This window comes from Poecilia reticulata, chromosome 17 (assembly GCF_904066995.2).
Source record: "Poecilia reticulata chromosome 17, P_reticulata-male-v2, whole genome shotgun sequence".
NCBI lineage: Eukaryota > Metazoa > Chordata > Actinopteri > Cyprinodontiformes > Poeciliidae > Poecilia > Poecilia reticulata.
In genome coordinates this window covers 11,800,090-11,815,537 of record NC_088846.1, presented here as the reverse complement: position 1 = coordinate 11,815,537, position 15,448 = coordinate 11,800,090, and the positions used below count along the sequence as shown (strand labels likewise).

General features: G+C 41.6%; 1 protein-coding gene across 1 annotated transcript; it reads left to right on the top strand.

Moving 5' to 3' along the window:
* The first annotated feature begins 911 nt into the window (after positions 1 to 911).
* Positions 912 to 15,408, top strand: LOC103479329 (uncharacterized). Its single transcript, XM_081598241.1, has 20 exons — positions 912 to 1,267; positions 1,633 to 1,706; positions 2,618 to 4,598; positions 6,865 to 6,997; positions 7,100 to 7,220; positions 7,298 to 7,402; positions 8,782 to 8,869; positions 8,968 to 9,138; positions 9,735 to 9,788; positions 10,204 to 10,304; positions 11,592 to 11,720; positions 11,806 to 11,902; positions 11,986 to 12,055; positions 12,300 to 12,430; positions 12,507 to 12,712; positions 12,808 to 12,873; positions 13,080 to 13,281; positions 13,453 to 13,551; positions 13,705 to 13,893; positions 14,860 to 15,408. The coding sequence occupies exons 3-20, from the start codon at positions 2,856 to 2,858 to the stop codon at positions 15,061 to 15,063; spliced, it is 3,909 nt and encodes a 1,302-aa protein (XP_081454367.1). The 5' UTR covers positions 912 to 1,267; positions 1,633 to 1,706; positions 2,618 to 2,855; the 3' UTR covers positions 15,064 to 15,408.
* The last annotated feature ends 40 nt before the right edge of the window (positions 15,409 to 15,448 follow it).

Genomic DNA, 15,448 nt, shown 5'->3' with positions numbered 1-15,448 from the left:
GATTTCAACATAATCACCAGGCAGTGGAAGGAAAACATGTTTGTGAATAACAAATCTGAGTCTTTAAACTCTGTATATATAGTACAACTATACACTGGCTTCAGTAGTCGCCTAATTAGCACAGTCCACCCATGACTGATTCAACCTCAGCATGAAAATGGCCATTCTGTAAAGGTCTACGAGGCTTGTTAGAGAAGAAAAACGTCATTGTCGAGGAAAAAAAAAAAAAGCCAGAAGGAAACCAATTTGCATTTAAGCAAAGGTCCCATTGTCGCATAAGATCAACACTGGATAAAATACAAAAATAAACTATTGATGGAGGAAAACTAACTTAAATACCATGAACACATTATTTCTCACAATGAAATATATGGTGATGTGAGCGTCATGCTTCGGGATTATTTGCAGGTGTAATTGAAGCAAAAGATGAAGCATGAAGTCAGAGGCCACAGATATACAAATGCACAACAAACCTTTCAGATTTTTGCCTGTAAACTGTTTTTAAAATCCCATATCGTCTCTTCTTTCATGGCACTATTACGTAATGTTGGTATTCCCTGTAACATCTTCATAAAATACTTTCAAACTTGTGGTTGGGATGTGATAAAATGTAAAATAAAATAAATAAAAAAATCAAGCATCATCCCAGCAAACGCAAGGATCTCGCAATTTCTACTCTTCTTGTTTTATCATCCATTCTTTAGTTCACTTCTCACCTCCATTATCCAGGTCAACATGAGTCTCTGCCTACATTCTTGATTTCCTCTGCCATGCCTCACTCACAGCATCTACCTCTCTATATTTGCTTTTCCTCTCACCATGACGTCATTCCCTCAAAATTTCCATTTTTTGATGCTTTAATTCACTAACCCCTCCCTACCTTCCCTCTCTAAAAGTTAGCCTCATTCAGATGAAGTCTTTTCTGATTGGCCTGTATTTATAACAAGTAGGTCCCGGTGCCACATGGGAGAACGGTCCTCAGTCAGATCCAGGTCACAGCGAGCGGAACCACTCGTTTCTCTGCGTGGATCGGCCCAGTCCAGTGGAGTCCAGTCCAGCTGGTTCCGTTACAAACACAGTGTCACTTCACAGACAGACTTTGCCTCCACTGCCATCTCACAGACGCGGGCAGGCAGGCAGGAACACAAGTCAGATGGTGCTGCATCCTTGCTCATGCAGAGCAGGCGTGATGCACACAGGTTAATATTTGCAAATGGCTTGCCTCTAAACCTGGAAATACTCTGTTGGAGTTAAACAACAGACAAAGGTAAGTGGATTTATCAATGACCTGCATGCTTAGTATAAATCTAAGATGCTCTGCATATGCTGCCAAGACTGACATTATTGCGTATGCACACAGAACAAAAAACCTGCACTGCCTTAACATGCACGTGATATATTAAGCACAGCAAATGGTAGTCATCACACAATAATACCTATTTTCTTGAATGCACTTATATTGCAGGGTGTATCTGCTATTAGTGGCTGTGCAATATACTAACTTACCTCAGTGTTGGTACCCACTCAGCTCTGGTGGTTCACAGTTAGTGGAGTAGTTTACACAGGATTACCAGGGGATAATCCATTTACAGCATTTAGAGACATGAGTCGCCATCTGTTTATTTATCCCAGAGAGGGAGCCGTCACCACCGACTGACTGAAAACAAACAAGCCTGCAATGCTAGGACGGAACTGTTCGGAGAAAAGTAAGAAATTACCTCAATCTTCTTTTTATTTACTTCGCTGGTGACCTTTAAGCTGCGCGCGCACTTTAGTCGAAGGAGGTTGCATTCACAGACTGTCGTAAATTTGCGCACTCGCGTTAGTTTTCGATGTTCAATGTAAAGACTCATAAAAGTATTTATTTGTGGAGGGCATTTTTATTTTATTTTATTTTTTATATATATGTATTATTTCCATTGGACTTTGGCAATGAATCATCCCAACTTTATGGGTGGCTCTCAATTGATCACCTTATAAAACTTTCATTAGCTGCTCCCTGGACCAATTTATTTATTTAAAGGTGGTAATAAAATATTAACATTTAGAATTCAAACAAAAGCTACAGATTTATGGCTGTATTGTGTAGACATTGCAAACTTTTTATTATCTATGTGGCTTTTTTTTTTTTTTTGGCAGATTAATTAAATTTTTGTTTGTTTCGTTATTGTTTTAAATCTTTATTTTGACACACGTCGGCTTCTTTAAATGTCCTCAATCGCTCATCTTTACCGACAGCGCATTTGAGTGCACCTAACAATTATGCATAAGGGCCGCTGAATGAAGTAATTGCCGATACCTGTGTCGAGCAGTGCGCGGCAGCGAGTCACGGTTTGGTTTTCTTCACAGTTCTGACTATTGGAAACCTTCCACCTGCGCAGTGAGTTTAAGTAATCCTGAAAGCTTTAAAGTTTAATTTTAGCAGCGATTAAGTTGCTTGGTAGCTTCCGTTGTTTGCAATAGAACTGTGAGTTTTTCCTCGCCTGCATCGATGAGGTAAACATTTAGTCAGGTTGAACATCCGGCACAAATTTGGGAGCTTTTTTCAACAAATTAATTCTGTCAGCCGAGACAACAAGCTCTTATTTGATTGTTCTTTTTTCTTTCTCTCTTTTAGGTGTAAATATGCCTTTCTGAATTGAAGAAACAGCCAGCTTGACAAATACCCCACAAATATTGAAAATAATTGAATCATTTTAATTTTAATAATTTTTATTTTTTTTTTGCCTTCTTGCAACCACTGCAGCAAATAATTTTTTGTGTGGTGCCCCTCTTTTCAGTGAGCTGTCCCATTTACAGCTTTTCTTTTTTTTTTTTTTTACAATTTTCTCTAACCTCACGTAAACTAATTGCAGATGATGCGGACAGACAGCAGAGGCCGAAGTGCCTCCCCTCACCGGATAACATACAAATCTGACTTTCATGCTATCAAATGCACATTTGACACTGGAATTAGTCTGCAAGGAGGCCCCAAAGCTGCTGCTGCCAGCCAGGGTTCAGCAGTGCTCTCTGACGACCCGTCCAACAGCGGCGTCACAGGGAGCCGAGGTCGGATCCAAGGCACCAGGGGTACCAAGATAAGAGAAAATATTTTTCTTCAAATGGACAGCCAGCAGTCAAGACTAGACGGTGCTCCAGTCTCGAGTTCTGGCTCCATGCCTCTCCTTTGTGCGTCGCATCCCAGCTTCCAACTCAACACTTCTCCTTTCCCTGAATCCAGGCATTCAGTCATGAGTTTCTCCCCCTCTTTTTTGAGCAGTCTAGCGAGTATTTCGTCCACAGAAAAACTGCTGCAAGATAAACCATCCAGATCAGAGAAAAAAGTGGATATTGACAGAGTTGCTCTGGCTCAGAAGTTTTCGGTGACCCGGAGGCTGTTTGAGAGTAAGATGTTGGAGGTTGGCAGAGGAGGAGGAGGAGAAGGAGGACAGGTTTTAAAACCTCAGATCATCAGGGGAAGCAAGGGGGCTGCATTTGGAAAAGGAGAAGTAGAAAAGCTGCAAGAGGCAAGTGAGAAAACCAAAGAAGAGGATGTGTCGGATAAAGACGTATCTATAAACACAAAGGCCCCTCAAGCTGAGTCACTGATGAGGCATTCTGAATCTTCAGTACTGAACGGGCCTGGTGAGGTTGCAACATCACAATCAAACGAAGAGACGGGAGTCGGCTTGGCACCGGAGGAGACCCTGAGGGCAGAACTCGTCAACGTAAAGAATGATTCTTCAGAAAGCGACGAGAACGAAGAAGAGAGAGTGCAGAAGGACAAATGCTGGCCAGAAGGTGAGATCGAAATGCATCTGAACAAAGCTGATGAGGAAGATCAGAAAGTCTCGGTAGATGAGGACGTCTTTGAGGAGGATGTCTTTGTGGAAACACCTGAAAGTCTTCATGCGTTCACTGAAGGAAGAGATGATCTACTCGCTTCCTCAGAACGCCTCACAGAGTTATCAGAAGACATGCAGTGGAAAACAACCGGGAATGGAGGGGAACGCAGAGGAGACATGTATCAGCAGGTGAACAAACAATGGGAGGGCGGAAGGGAGGAGGAGCAGCACAGACACTTCACTGCACAAACTAAGAAGAATCAAACAGAAGAAAGTGAAGACGAGGAGAAAATCACTAATGGTGGATTTAGAGAAAGTGCTGCCGGATTAGAGGTTTCGATCCAAGAGATGTTTTCTGACAAGGAAGGAGGGGGAAAGGTGGAAGATGGGGAAGAAGACTTTAGACACAGTCAGAGAACGGAAATCAAAGAAGAAGGCACAACATCAGGGATACAAGAGAATGTCGTCACTGAGAAGACAATGCATGTTTCATGTAGAGATGCTGGTGATGGAGAAGGAGGCAAAGATGACCAAACGGAAGCTGCAGGAGTCTGTGGGATTGAGAACAGAGCGTTTTGGTGTGATAAGGACTCCCAGTCCCATTCAGAGCTCTCAGCATCACTACAAGAAGAACAGGAAAGCTGTATGAAGGGGGAAAACCATCTGGTAGCAGAATATGAGGAGATTCCCGGTGTGCCTGAACTGGACTGTCAGGTTGAGGATTCACCGGAGGCTGCTAAGAGGAAGGTCAGGTTCTCCACAGCACCAATCAAGGTAATGCTATTATGGAAAATATTACACCAATTTCAAACTATTTAAGTTTAATTTGCTTTCTGTCTGAGATGGAAATTGTTTCATTTACGTGTTTGTAACTGGCAGCTCCTGCAGCTGTTAGAATCCATGCAGGAGAGGTCGTAGCCCAAAGCTATGCTTTTTTATCTATTATGGGAGGAGAACAGGCAGGAGCCTACATGCCTCAGTCTGTCAGCATCGTGCTCAGAGCTGCTCTTACATAAATGCACTAAAACTCCTGTGTACTGACAGAAATCTGTTGCCACCAGCAATAAAGACATGTAAAAGGCCTGAAATTGAATCCTCAATCCAGCCTTTAATTTTAGAGCTTTTTAAATAATGAGAATTCCACAAGGGTGGTGACCACAGAGAAACTAAACATTTTTGCAGTCTTTTGATTGTCCTCAGGTTTTCTGTAAGATTTAGGTCCCACCGACTGAGATGGACATGGAAGAAGGCCATCTCAGTCCAAAACTGGTGAGCCATTTCTATGTAGATGAGGCGATATGTTTTGCATCATCATCCTCTTGAATATTTTGAGTTTATTGTCAAAACCCAGCCAATTTGTGTGAGAAATCTGATATTTCAGATTCCAGTGCCCTCTGACAAGGTGCCCAGTCCCTTTGAAGGATCCTCCACCCTACTTAGCAGTGGGGAAATATGTTTTACTACATGTCCATTGTGTGTATTTCCTGCTTAGTTTTATTCTCATCTGGGCAAACTATACAATTAAAGTCTCCATGAAGATAACCAAAACCAACATGTTTACAATTCCAATAGAATATAGAAATTATTTTCTCCCAGGAATCACTTCTAAACAGCTGGTTGGCATGGTAATAGTGTCTTATGGTTGCTATAGAGATTTGTTTACCTCAATATACCCTTGGTTGCTGGACTCTAAAAGTAAACCTTGGATATTTTATTTTGCGTCCCCTACCATCCTGCTCACTTCTCGTCTTGTCACATCTCTCCAGATAGAGCTGCACAGTATACCCATCCACACTCATCATCGCAGTATTTACTGTGTGCACTATTGCAATCACAAAAGACTGCTTGGATCCAGCTGTTGGTTGGACATCATTTTTAAATTTGGGTCTAACCTCCTGTCTGCACCAATAACCTGATGAAGCTCATGGAGGGTGCTACCCACGTTATGTAATGTGCCCTCCTGCTCCATGCCTGGCGGATAAGTGAACATCTGTGGTTACGCAGTCTAGTGGCAGGAACTGTGCTTCAGTGTCATGTCATATTTTTACCGTGGGGAATCAGAAAGTTCTCACTCACCGATGAAACGTTCATGAAAGTAAAGCTTAAATCGGAATGAATTGCTTCACTAACATGTATTTCAAAGCAATTGCTAAGGGTGCAACGGGCTGCACAGTGGCGCAGTTGGTAGAGCTGTTGCCTTGCAGCAAGAAGGTTCTGGGTTCGATTCCCGGCCTGGGGTCTTTCTGCATGGAGTTTGCATGTTCTCCCTTGTATGCGTGGGTTTTCTCCGGGTACTCCGGTTTCCTCCCACAGTCCAAAAACATGACTGTCAGGTTAATTGGCCTCTCCAAATTGCCCCTAGGTATGAGTGTGTGTGTGCATGGTTGTATGTCCTGTGTGTCTCTGTGTTGCCCTGCGACAGACTGGCGACCTGTCCAGGGTGTACCCTGCCTCTCGCCCGAAACGTTGGCTGGAGATGGGCACCAGCACCCCTCGCAACCCCACTGAGGGAAAAAGGGTGCAAGAAAATGGATGGATGGATGGATGCTAAGGGTGCCAACAAGTATGACAACTGTAATTTCTTGTTCAGTGAATAAATGCACTCAAATTAAAGGTGGAATCTCATTGGGGGTTATGCTACTACAGTAGAAGATTCATTTATTTTAAGGCTCTTTACACATCAAATCTGGATTAAGAATGATTGTAGCAGAAGACACTTTAGTAATGTAGCGTCCCGTATTGTGTAGGGACATCTGAGATCTTTAGCGATCCTATAATTATGCGTGTACCATATGCTCTCTGTAACACTTCCTAAGTCTCTCGCCTCACACACTGTCATTGACAGATTTTCCAGGCATAAACAGTGTCTTGTGGTGTCAATAACTGCAGATGGTTCTTTTTACAGTTGGCTCATTTATTAAATGAGTGTATAAAACGGCTATTTCAGAAGGCCAATTCCTTTTTCTTTTTTTTTCCTTCCATCAGTGTTTATCTCTGTCTCCATAGGGTTTTTGAATTGGGCATTTATTGTGATTTTCAGGTGTACAGCACATACTCCAACGCGGATTACGACAGACACAATGAGGACATCGATCCGGTGTCTGCTTCGGCTGAGTTCGAGCTGGAAAAGAGAGTGGAGAGGATGGATGTTTTCCAAGTGGACATAGAAAAAGGTTTGTGCCTACGTTGTGCCTGATGTCCATGGTAGAAGCGTCTGGGGCGGAAAAGTTGAAAATGCCAGGTCGTGATGTTTTTCTTGCTCCCGCCACCTCCAGGAGTTGACGGACTGGGCATTAGTATCATCGGAATGGGTGTGGGGGCTGACCAGGGGCTGGAAAAACTGGGAATCTTTGTTAAAACAATCACAGAAGGAGGAGCGACCCACAAGGATGGAAGGTAAAATTGCACATAATTAATTTGGCATGTTATGAAAAACAATATATATATATATATTTTTCCCCCATGCATGTTAGGATTCAGGTGAACGATCAGATCGTGGAAGTGGACGGTGTAAGTCTGGTTGGAGTTTCCCAGCTGTTCGCCGCTACAGTCCTTAAAAACACATCAGGCCTGGTCAAGTAAGTCATTTAAAAATTAAGCAAACTTGATTTTCTTCAGTCAAAGGTTGGCTTTTTGGAAACTTGTCAACACAGTGCAAGCTGACCCTCAGTGTTGATGACATAGTGTAAAACAAAAAAATGTCTGAAACATTAATCACTATAGACTTTTAAGACTTCTTAAGGTCTATTGTAATATATTATTTTTAGATGAAGTGAGATAAATATAACTTTCCATCCCCCTTCCTTTCCTGATGTTTTTTTTTCATTAGTAGATGTAGAAATGCACCCACAGGAACAAAGGATGTAAAAATAGAAACCTTAATACCTACAGTGAGTTTACACGTTAGATCCTGTACGTCTTGATAGTCTGTAAATTTTAAACCCATCCAGTCATGTATCTTATTACTTCTTAAATAGAAACTGAGTACATTTTTCTCTTGCAGATGTTCTGTTTTCGTTGTTTGCGACACGTTTCAGACCAACACATTGTAACTTCATAGAAATTGTGTAAATACAAAGTCAGTTTTCAAACAAGGACGTATTAAAGCTGCAGTATGCAATTTTTATAAACAGTTTTTTATAAAAACTTGTCTAGCAACATGATTTAAGCTTAAAGCTCTAAACGTCTGTCTGGAGGGGGCTCCAAAAGCCATTTTGATAACCACCATACTCAAATTATCTGCAAGTGGGAAAATATAGAACAGCTCTAACAGCATTTGGATAAAAGTTCAGCGTGAATTAACAATGTTACTGACATCTCTCGTAGTAGTACACCAGAGACGCTATGTCCTGTCGTGCAAGTCAAGTCCCAGTTTGTTCCCGTTGCTTTACGTACTTCTTGTTAGCTGCTGCTGTGCAGCCCCAAAGCCAAAGATTGGGGAAAAAAAACTTGTATGGATCACATGTAAACTAAAATAAGCAGCTGCTGGGTCAAATCCAGCTTTTCTAGAGTCTGAATGAAATGGCAGCTGGTGTGCTTTAACCAGGACAACGGTGAAAATAGCAACCGTAAAATTGGACACATAAAGGCATAGAGAGGAAAATTGTTGTGTTGACCCCATTCAGCTGCTGTCGCCTGCTGAGAATCACTCGTTTGTGGCATGATCCTATTTTCACAGCTTGTGAGCCGTATTCTGAACACATAAGTTGACTTTATAAAGGAACTCATTGTGACACATGCTCTCTAATCCATGACAGGCCAAGTATCTGGACTCTGTTATGTATGTTGGGTCATTCTAATTGTTTAGCATCCTATCATTGTTGTCATTAACACCTGTGCTCCACATTTGAGGTGCAAGAGGCTAACCCACGATGCAGTGTGAACAGGTGTGTCAGAGTAAGGAGTAATCGTTTTTTGCAGGCGTGACAGATTTGTTTTTGGATTTTTTTCTGTGCAGGTTTTTGATTGGCCGAGAGAAGGAAGGGGTGGAGAGCGAGGTGGCGAGACTAATCAACGAGAGTCTGGAAATGGACAAAACAAAAAAGGTCTCTTTAGGGTGATGTTTTTTTTCTTTAAGAAAAATAAACTATTTCATTATACTGATTTTTATTTTTTATTTTTTTTGCTTTTCCTGCATTTGAAGAGAGAAAGCAGAAGCAGTGTAGATGACGACAACGACTGCAGTGTGTCGGAGAGAGACTCCATCTTTGAGGAGGAAGAAGGGGGGGAGGAGGAGGAGGAGGAGGATGAAGAGGAAGATGCGTCTGTTTTATCCAGTCTGGACAACTACCAACTCTGTCTCAAATACCAGCAGGTACAACTCCTTGATCAGATGATTCACCTTATCTAATCCTGATTAGATAAAGTAACACAAAATGACATTTTGTGAAATATTAAGTTTTTCACGAACCACTTTAGTGAAAGAAATGTTAAAACAGCTTCACATGAGAACGTGTATGGTTAGTGTTTACTACCTAAATCTGTAAACATTTCGTTGTAGTATTTGAAAGTATAAATTAGCAAATCGCATTTCACATTGATTTTCAGATGTGAATCTAGAGTATATTCTGTTATTCTCGGATCAGATTTCTAACTTCAGAGTCATTACTCGTAGAACTAGCTCACTTTTGTCCCCTTTTAGTTGAATCCACTCCACCACACTTCTGACATGTTTCTGGTAAAACAAAGACTGACATGCTCAACGAACTGGTCTTTTCACTGTTCATTCTTATTACTTTGTTTATATTTACCTTGAAAATAACCAAACTTAGTTCTAAGTAGCACTTAAAGCATTCCAATAGTCCTATTTGTGGTGGTACTTGCACCACATTTTGAAATATAACAAACTGTAATCGCAGCAGCAGCTTGAATGACTATCTCCAAACTGATTCATGTGCATCTTTTTAACAGCTCCAGTCCAAACTGAGAAGCAGAACAGCTCAGCTGCGCCGAGCTAAAGAGAAGGTAGGCTGAGATTTGAATCTCGCACACAAAGCTATAGCTGCACTCGTTGTAAGACGCTACCTTTGTGTCCAGATTTGGAAACGGCCTGACCCATTTAACTGGGTATGAGATGGCTCATGCCCAGTTATTAGGACACGGGCCTTGTTCCAACTCTGAGCCACGTCGGTCCCACTCTCCAGCCTGTGCCTTGATGTAATCACCACTGTGGATATGACTGGGTTTTGAAAGCCTTTCAAAAAAAAAGAAGAAAAAAAATCTTGCTTTTATCCATCTTGCTTTATATGAATACTTTTTTTTATTTCTGCTGAAACAGCTTGGAGTTCATACGTTCTCCTGAAGGAAATGCCTTTGTTGTAGTAATATACCGTAAGCTTCTTTCCTAAAGTCTCTTTATTTCTTGCTGTTTTTATGCAAGTTAAAGGCATGGGAGGAGCAGCGAGCCCGTTGGCAGAGCCTGAGAGCCGAGTTGGAACAAAGAGCGCAGGATGGAGAGGAGAAAGCAGAGAAACTAGAGAAGTATGCTGACGGTTTGTCATAAATGTTATTTGGCTGAGAGTGGATTAACACTGGAACTGCCAACGGGGCCAATCCCCCGTGGAACCACCAGAGGGACTCATTTTGAACGTGGATCCATAAAAGCCTGAAAGAGGCAGTTTACTTTATTTTATAGCAGAGTATGGTTGAGGAAAAATAAGACATGGGATTTTTTTTTTTGATGCAGTGAAAATATTATTTGTTTTTAAATGTTGCTTTGGAGAACCAGGATCGAGGTATTGTCTGTTTATGCCACATGTAAAGCCTCTGTCACTTTTGTTTTTAGCTCAGGCAAAAAAAAAAATTACAACTTCAATCATAATCTCCCTTTTGCACGTTTTGTTTCATTCTTTAAATGCGTCATAGTTACACATTTGCTAAGAAACATTCTTATGAATACAGAAATGCAACAATAATATTGTGCCAACTTCTTTTAAATCAAGTGTGTATGTATGTGTGTATATATATATATATATATATATATATATATATATATATATATATATATATATATATATATATACATACATAACTTTTTTTCTATAGAGATCTTATTGGACATTATTATTGCTCTGGTTACCGCTTTGCACCTTCAGGAGCCATAGTAGTTTCAGTGTTTTAATCCTCGGCCAGGTTCATATTGATCACTGACCTCATTCTGTTTAGCTTCCTCCCATATTCATCATAATCCATATCATTTGTGCTCATGTTTCAAATGTGTTCTTTGTTCATGTTTCAACGACTTCCTCTAATCTGTAGTTTGCAACTCCAGTCCCTGAACTGACCCTGAAGTGCAACTTTTAGATGCATCCCCCCTTACACACACCCGAATCGATCTTTTAAATAAGGTGTTTTGGAGCGGGGGTCATTTTTCATCATGTATTTGAACAATTCTTTGTCCAAATCGACAAAGAATTGTCATTATCCTCAATGGCTTATGGTGTTGCCATAGCAACAAACCATTTGGTCCAGCACAGCTAAACATGCAACATTTTATATTGATATTCAGTGGGTTGAAATGATTCCCCTTGGTGGTTCTCGGTATCCATGCTTTTAACTCCAATTTTATGACAAATATCCCATATTTAAAGAGATATTATAGGAAAGAATGAGGAAAAGGCATAAAACTTAACATATTGGGATCAGGTTAAGAGACTTGCGAAAGGAAGATTAAGATGTACCCCTTCGTGGGTCTAATGTTATGGCTGTCGTCGGCAGAATGATGTTGTTGGTTGAGAACATGGTAATAAGACTTGCTCTAATTATTAGCTACTGGCAAGAGGCCCAAACGCTGTGTAGGGTCGTGAGTCAGCGACTGGCCGATACCCAGGGCCAGACAGAGAGCCTGGAGATCAAATACAGCAAAGCCAAGAGACTGGTCAGAGATTACCAGAGCAGGTATGATCGAAATACAGTAATTATTTTTATTTTTTTTAACTGTATGTACCTCATTGCAGCAAAAATGTCTCATTTCTCCTCCCAGAGAGGATGAGATGGACAAAAAACTCGCAGATATGACTAATGACATGGAGGAGAAAGAAAAGCAGCACAGAGAAACTGTAGAAAGGCTACAGACCCAGGTGAGGGGGAGATTTTATAAGTCTGTGTGGATTCATTTCCTTCATGGCTCCTGATTCGTTCATCGTTTCTCGCTCTTTATCAGATAGCGCAGCTTGGAGGAAAAGAGCCTGAACTAGAAACGAGGAACCACACTGTGGACCCTTCAGTCACAGGTCTGTGTGTCAAGAGGAACCATTGTTTGAATGCATCAAATAATGGCATCCAAATTTATGTTTTTTTTATTAAAATAAGATAAATGTTAATGTTTGATGCACGTATAGGTGGATAATCTTGTTTCTTTTGTAGTAGTTTTGTAGTAAAAAACTTCCACCTGTATCGAGTATTGCTATGCGTTTAAAAAAGATCAAAGTAAAGTTTTGTATGCCAAAAACAATAAAAGAAATCTGTTTTTCTCAGATTGGTATCTTCCGGTTCCTAATACTGGACGTCTTGACTCCAGCGCTCACATAGCCCGAGCTCAGCTGGCCCAGAAATCAAAGCGCAACCCACCGTCACGAGACAAACTCAGAGAGAGCTTCAAAAAACAGGTAAGAGAACCAAAACATACATGTCTGTTTAAAAACTTGCTTATATCCTAACTGGTCCGCCTGTTTCCTGTTGTAGCAGGAGGAAGTCGTCGTTAAACCTCAGGAGAGTCTGTCTCTGTCCACTTCCACTGTAGCCCAAAGCAATAGAAGTGACCGGTCCAGTACCTCCACTTCCAGCACTCCCCTCTCCGCCCCACCCGTCTACATCCGCAACTCCATCACATCCTCGCCACGCAAATCCTCGGCATCCAGAAAGTCCAGAAGGATCTTTCCAAACTTGAGGTGGAAGATTTAAGACGCTCTAAACTCTTCTAGATCAAATGTAATTATAGGATTTGTCTTTACTGTGCTTGAATGCTGCGATTTCTTCTCTTCAGTGGCCTTCGGAAGTCGCTTGGCAAAAAGAGAAGTGAAAAATGCAGCAGGAGATCAGCCAAGGGCAGGTGTGAAAACTTTCTTTAGACCCCTAAATGACTAAATCTTGGACATCTTTATTTTACAAATGGTAATTGAGTTTAGTCATTTCTTAGGTAAGCCGGTTCTGAGGTATGAACTGGGCTTTTTTTTTTTTCTCCATCTGAGGTAAATGATGCCAAAAGGATACAGGCAAAACCCTGTTTTCTTGTAACAACAACTTTACTGTCTCCAGCGGATCGTGTGGTGATCTAATCGACGAGCCGCCAGACGTTCCCCCATCTGGCTTGTTCCACTCTGTACCCTCCTGTTTGCACCTGCCCTGGTTTGGGGACAGAGGGAAAGAAAAGGAGCAGGTGGAGCAAAACAGGCCAAGGTTGCGATCGGTGTCCAGCAGCAGTTTGCCTTATCTGACCACCGCAGACAGAAGAGATCAGGTAAGGACCATCTTCTGTTTTTGTAATGGTTCCCTGGTTCTGGATGCTCCCAGCTCTTCAGACTAATTGCGTTTCTACACATCTTGTTAGAGATGGCGTTTCTCTCTAAAATAAGCATCCATGCAGATGTTAAGTACGTAGGTAGTCTGGGAGTCTTTCTTCTGGTTCTAGAGCATTGGGTCTCCGGTGGACAGCTCCAGCATGGTGGGCCACGTTTCTGATCACTCCCTCTCTGGACATTCTCACACTTGCACCTTTTCCTCCTCTGAGGTAAGGCTGTCCTCTTCCTTCTGTTCCCTTTTTTTCTTCCTTCACTCTCTCCCTGTGGAGCAATTAGTCTAGACATTTTTTTTTTCGCAAACGTTCTCTGCTTCTTTTGTTACAGTTTCCTTTTTCTTTCTCACTTCTCTGATCTCCCATCAGACGTTGGACGACTATCCAATTCCCAACAACAACAACAATCGCTGGCAGTGCCAGCCCGTCTCTGAGTGGAACAACCAACAGGTGTGTCTGTGGCTAATCAGCATGAGCATGAATCGGTACACCAAAGAGTTCACTGCCAGAGAGGTGGATGGCACACAGCTGCTCAACATGGACAGTCAGAAACTCAAGGTGAGGAAAAACACTGAAGCCTACGACTTTTAGCGTCAATAATCTACTTCTCTGAAATTGCTGCAAGTTGCGTGTAACTTGTTATCTACAAGTTACACACTGTGGCTTGGACCTCTTCAGATTCATCACATTACCACCATAAAGCTCGTTGTATTTTATCATCTAATAAAATAGTTCCTTGGAGGAGAGGTAAAAAGATTTTTTTTTTCAAAGCTTTTAACAAATAAATATCTGAAAGGTGGGACATCCATTTGTCTGTAGGACCACATCTTGTTCCAAATTGGGAGTAATGTCCACCAGTTTTTTAAGGGGGGGTGGGGAGGGTTTGCAAGATTGCTCAGACTTAGTTTGGATTGAGAAGTGAGATTGTTGCGAGCCACATATGACTTGCACATTAACCCTCCCAGACCGAAAGGAGCGCCGTAATCCAGCCAAATTTGCAGTACCGTAATTCCAACCACATTTGCACCATCTGTAAAAATCCAACTGTTTCTGAAAGGGGAGACGTTGCGTTTCCTGCCAATAATCAAGCCTGCCATCGCTTGATTATAGTAATTTAACCCCCACCTCAGCAGGGAGTGAAATTAATCCGAGGGGTGGTCTTTTAATGGACGGTAAGTTGCGAAAATAACTCCCTAGATATTGAAAGTTCCAGTTGTTATGGATAAATGGGAAAATATATTTACTCATAGGACATTTAAAGAACTGCAAGCAGTTAAAATAAGCAAATAAAATATCCAGGCGGACATTTGAAGCTTGGGCCTAAAGAGCTAATGGGCAGGAACTCTTGGTGATGCCTGAAAACGGGTTCCTTCCCAAGTCCCATTTGCAAGGTCTTCCATCAGAGCCAATGCATCGGTTGCACAGTGTTGCGCACAAGTGTATTTGGATAGTTACAGCAATGAGTCTGATTGCTTCACACCTCGTCACATTTTATGTTGATCTGTGGCACACGCCCTCCAACAGGTTCTCGGCGTGTCAAGTCAAAATGACCGCTCTGTCCTCAAGAAGAAGCTGAAGGAAATGAGAAGAGAGGAGAAGGATCAAAGGAAGGAAGACAAGAAGCCGAAGGAGGGTGAAGGTGAGGAGAGAGCAAGGATGCCGAGTGACACATCGGGAAATGATGTCGGCGGGTGTGGCAAAACCGTAAGAACAGAGTCTCTGTTGTAAAACCAGCTTGAGAGGTGAAATGACCTGCAGCACCAGCATTTTTGGAATGGAAACCAGTGTTTTGTGCAAATAGAAATGTATAAATCTACTTCACACATCTTGTTTTTAAATGCACCATGGGGGGCTTATTTGAATCTCTACCACAGATTGATTCCAGCATCGTGATTCAGACAAATTAAATGTATTTAACTGGGAAGTGTGTAATTACCCATCTTGCAGCGATGGGTTTTTAATCGAGTGTTATTTATTCTTCAAATAATTTTTAAATGTGTGCTGATTTTTTTTGCACTCAGGAATTTGCTGTAAATGCTTTTTTTGTGTGTTTAATAAATGATTTAAACTGCATTGCATTGCTTGAAATTCTCACTTAACAAAATATGAATAG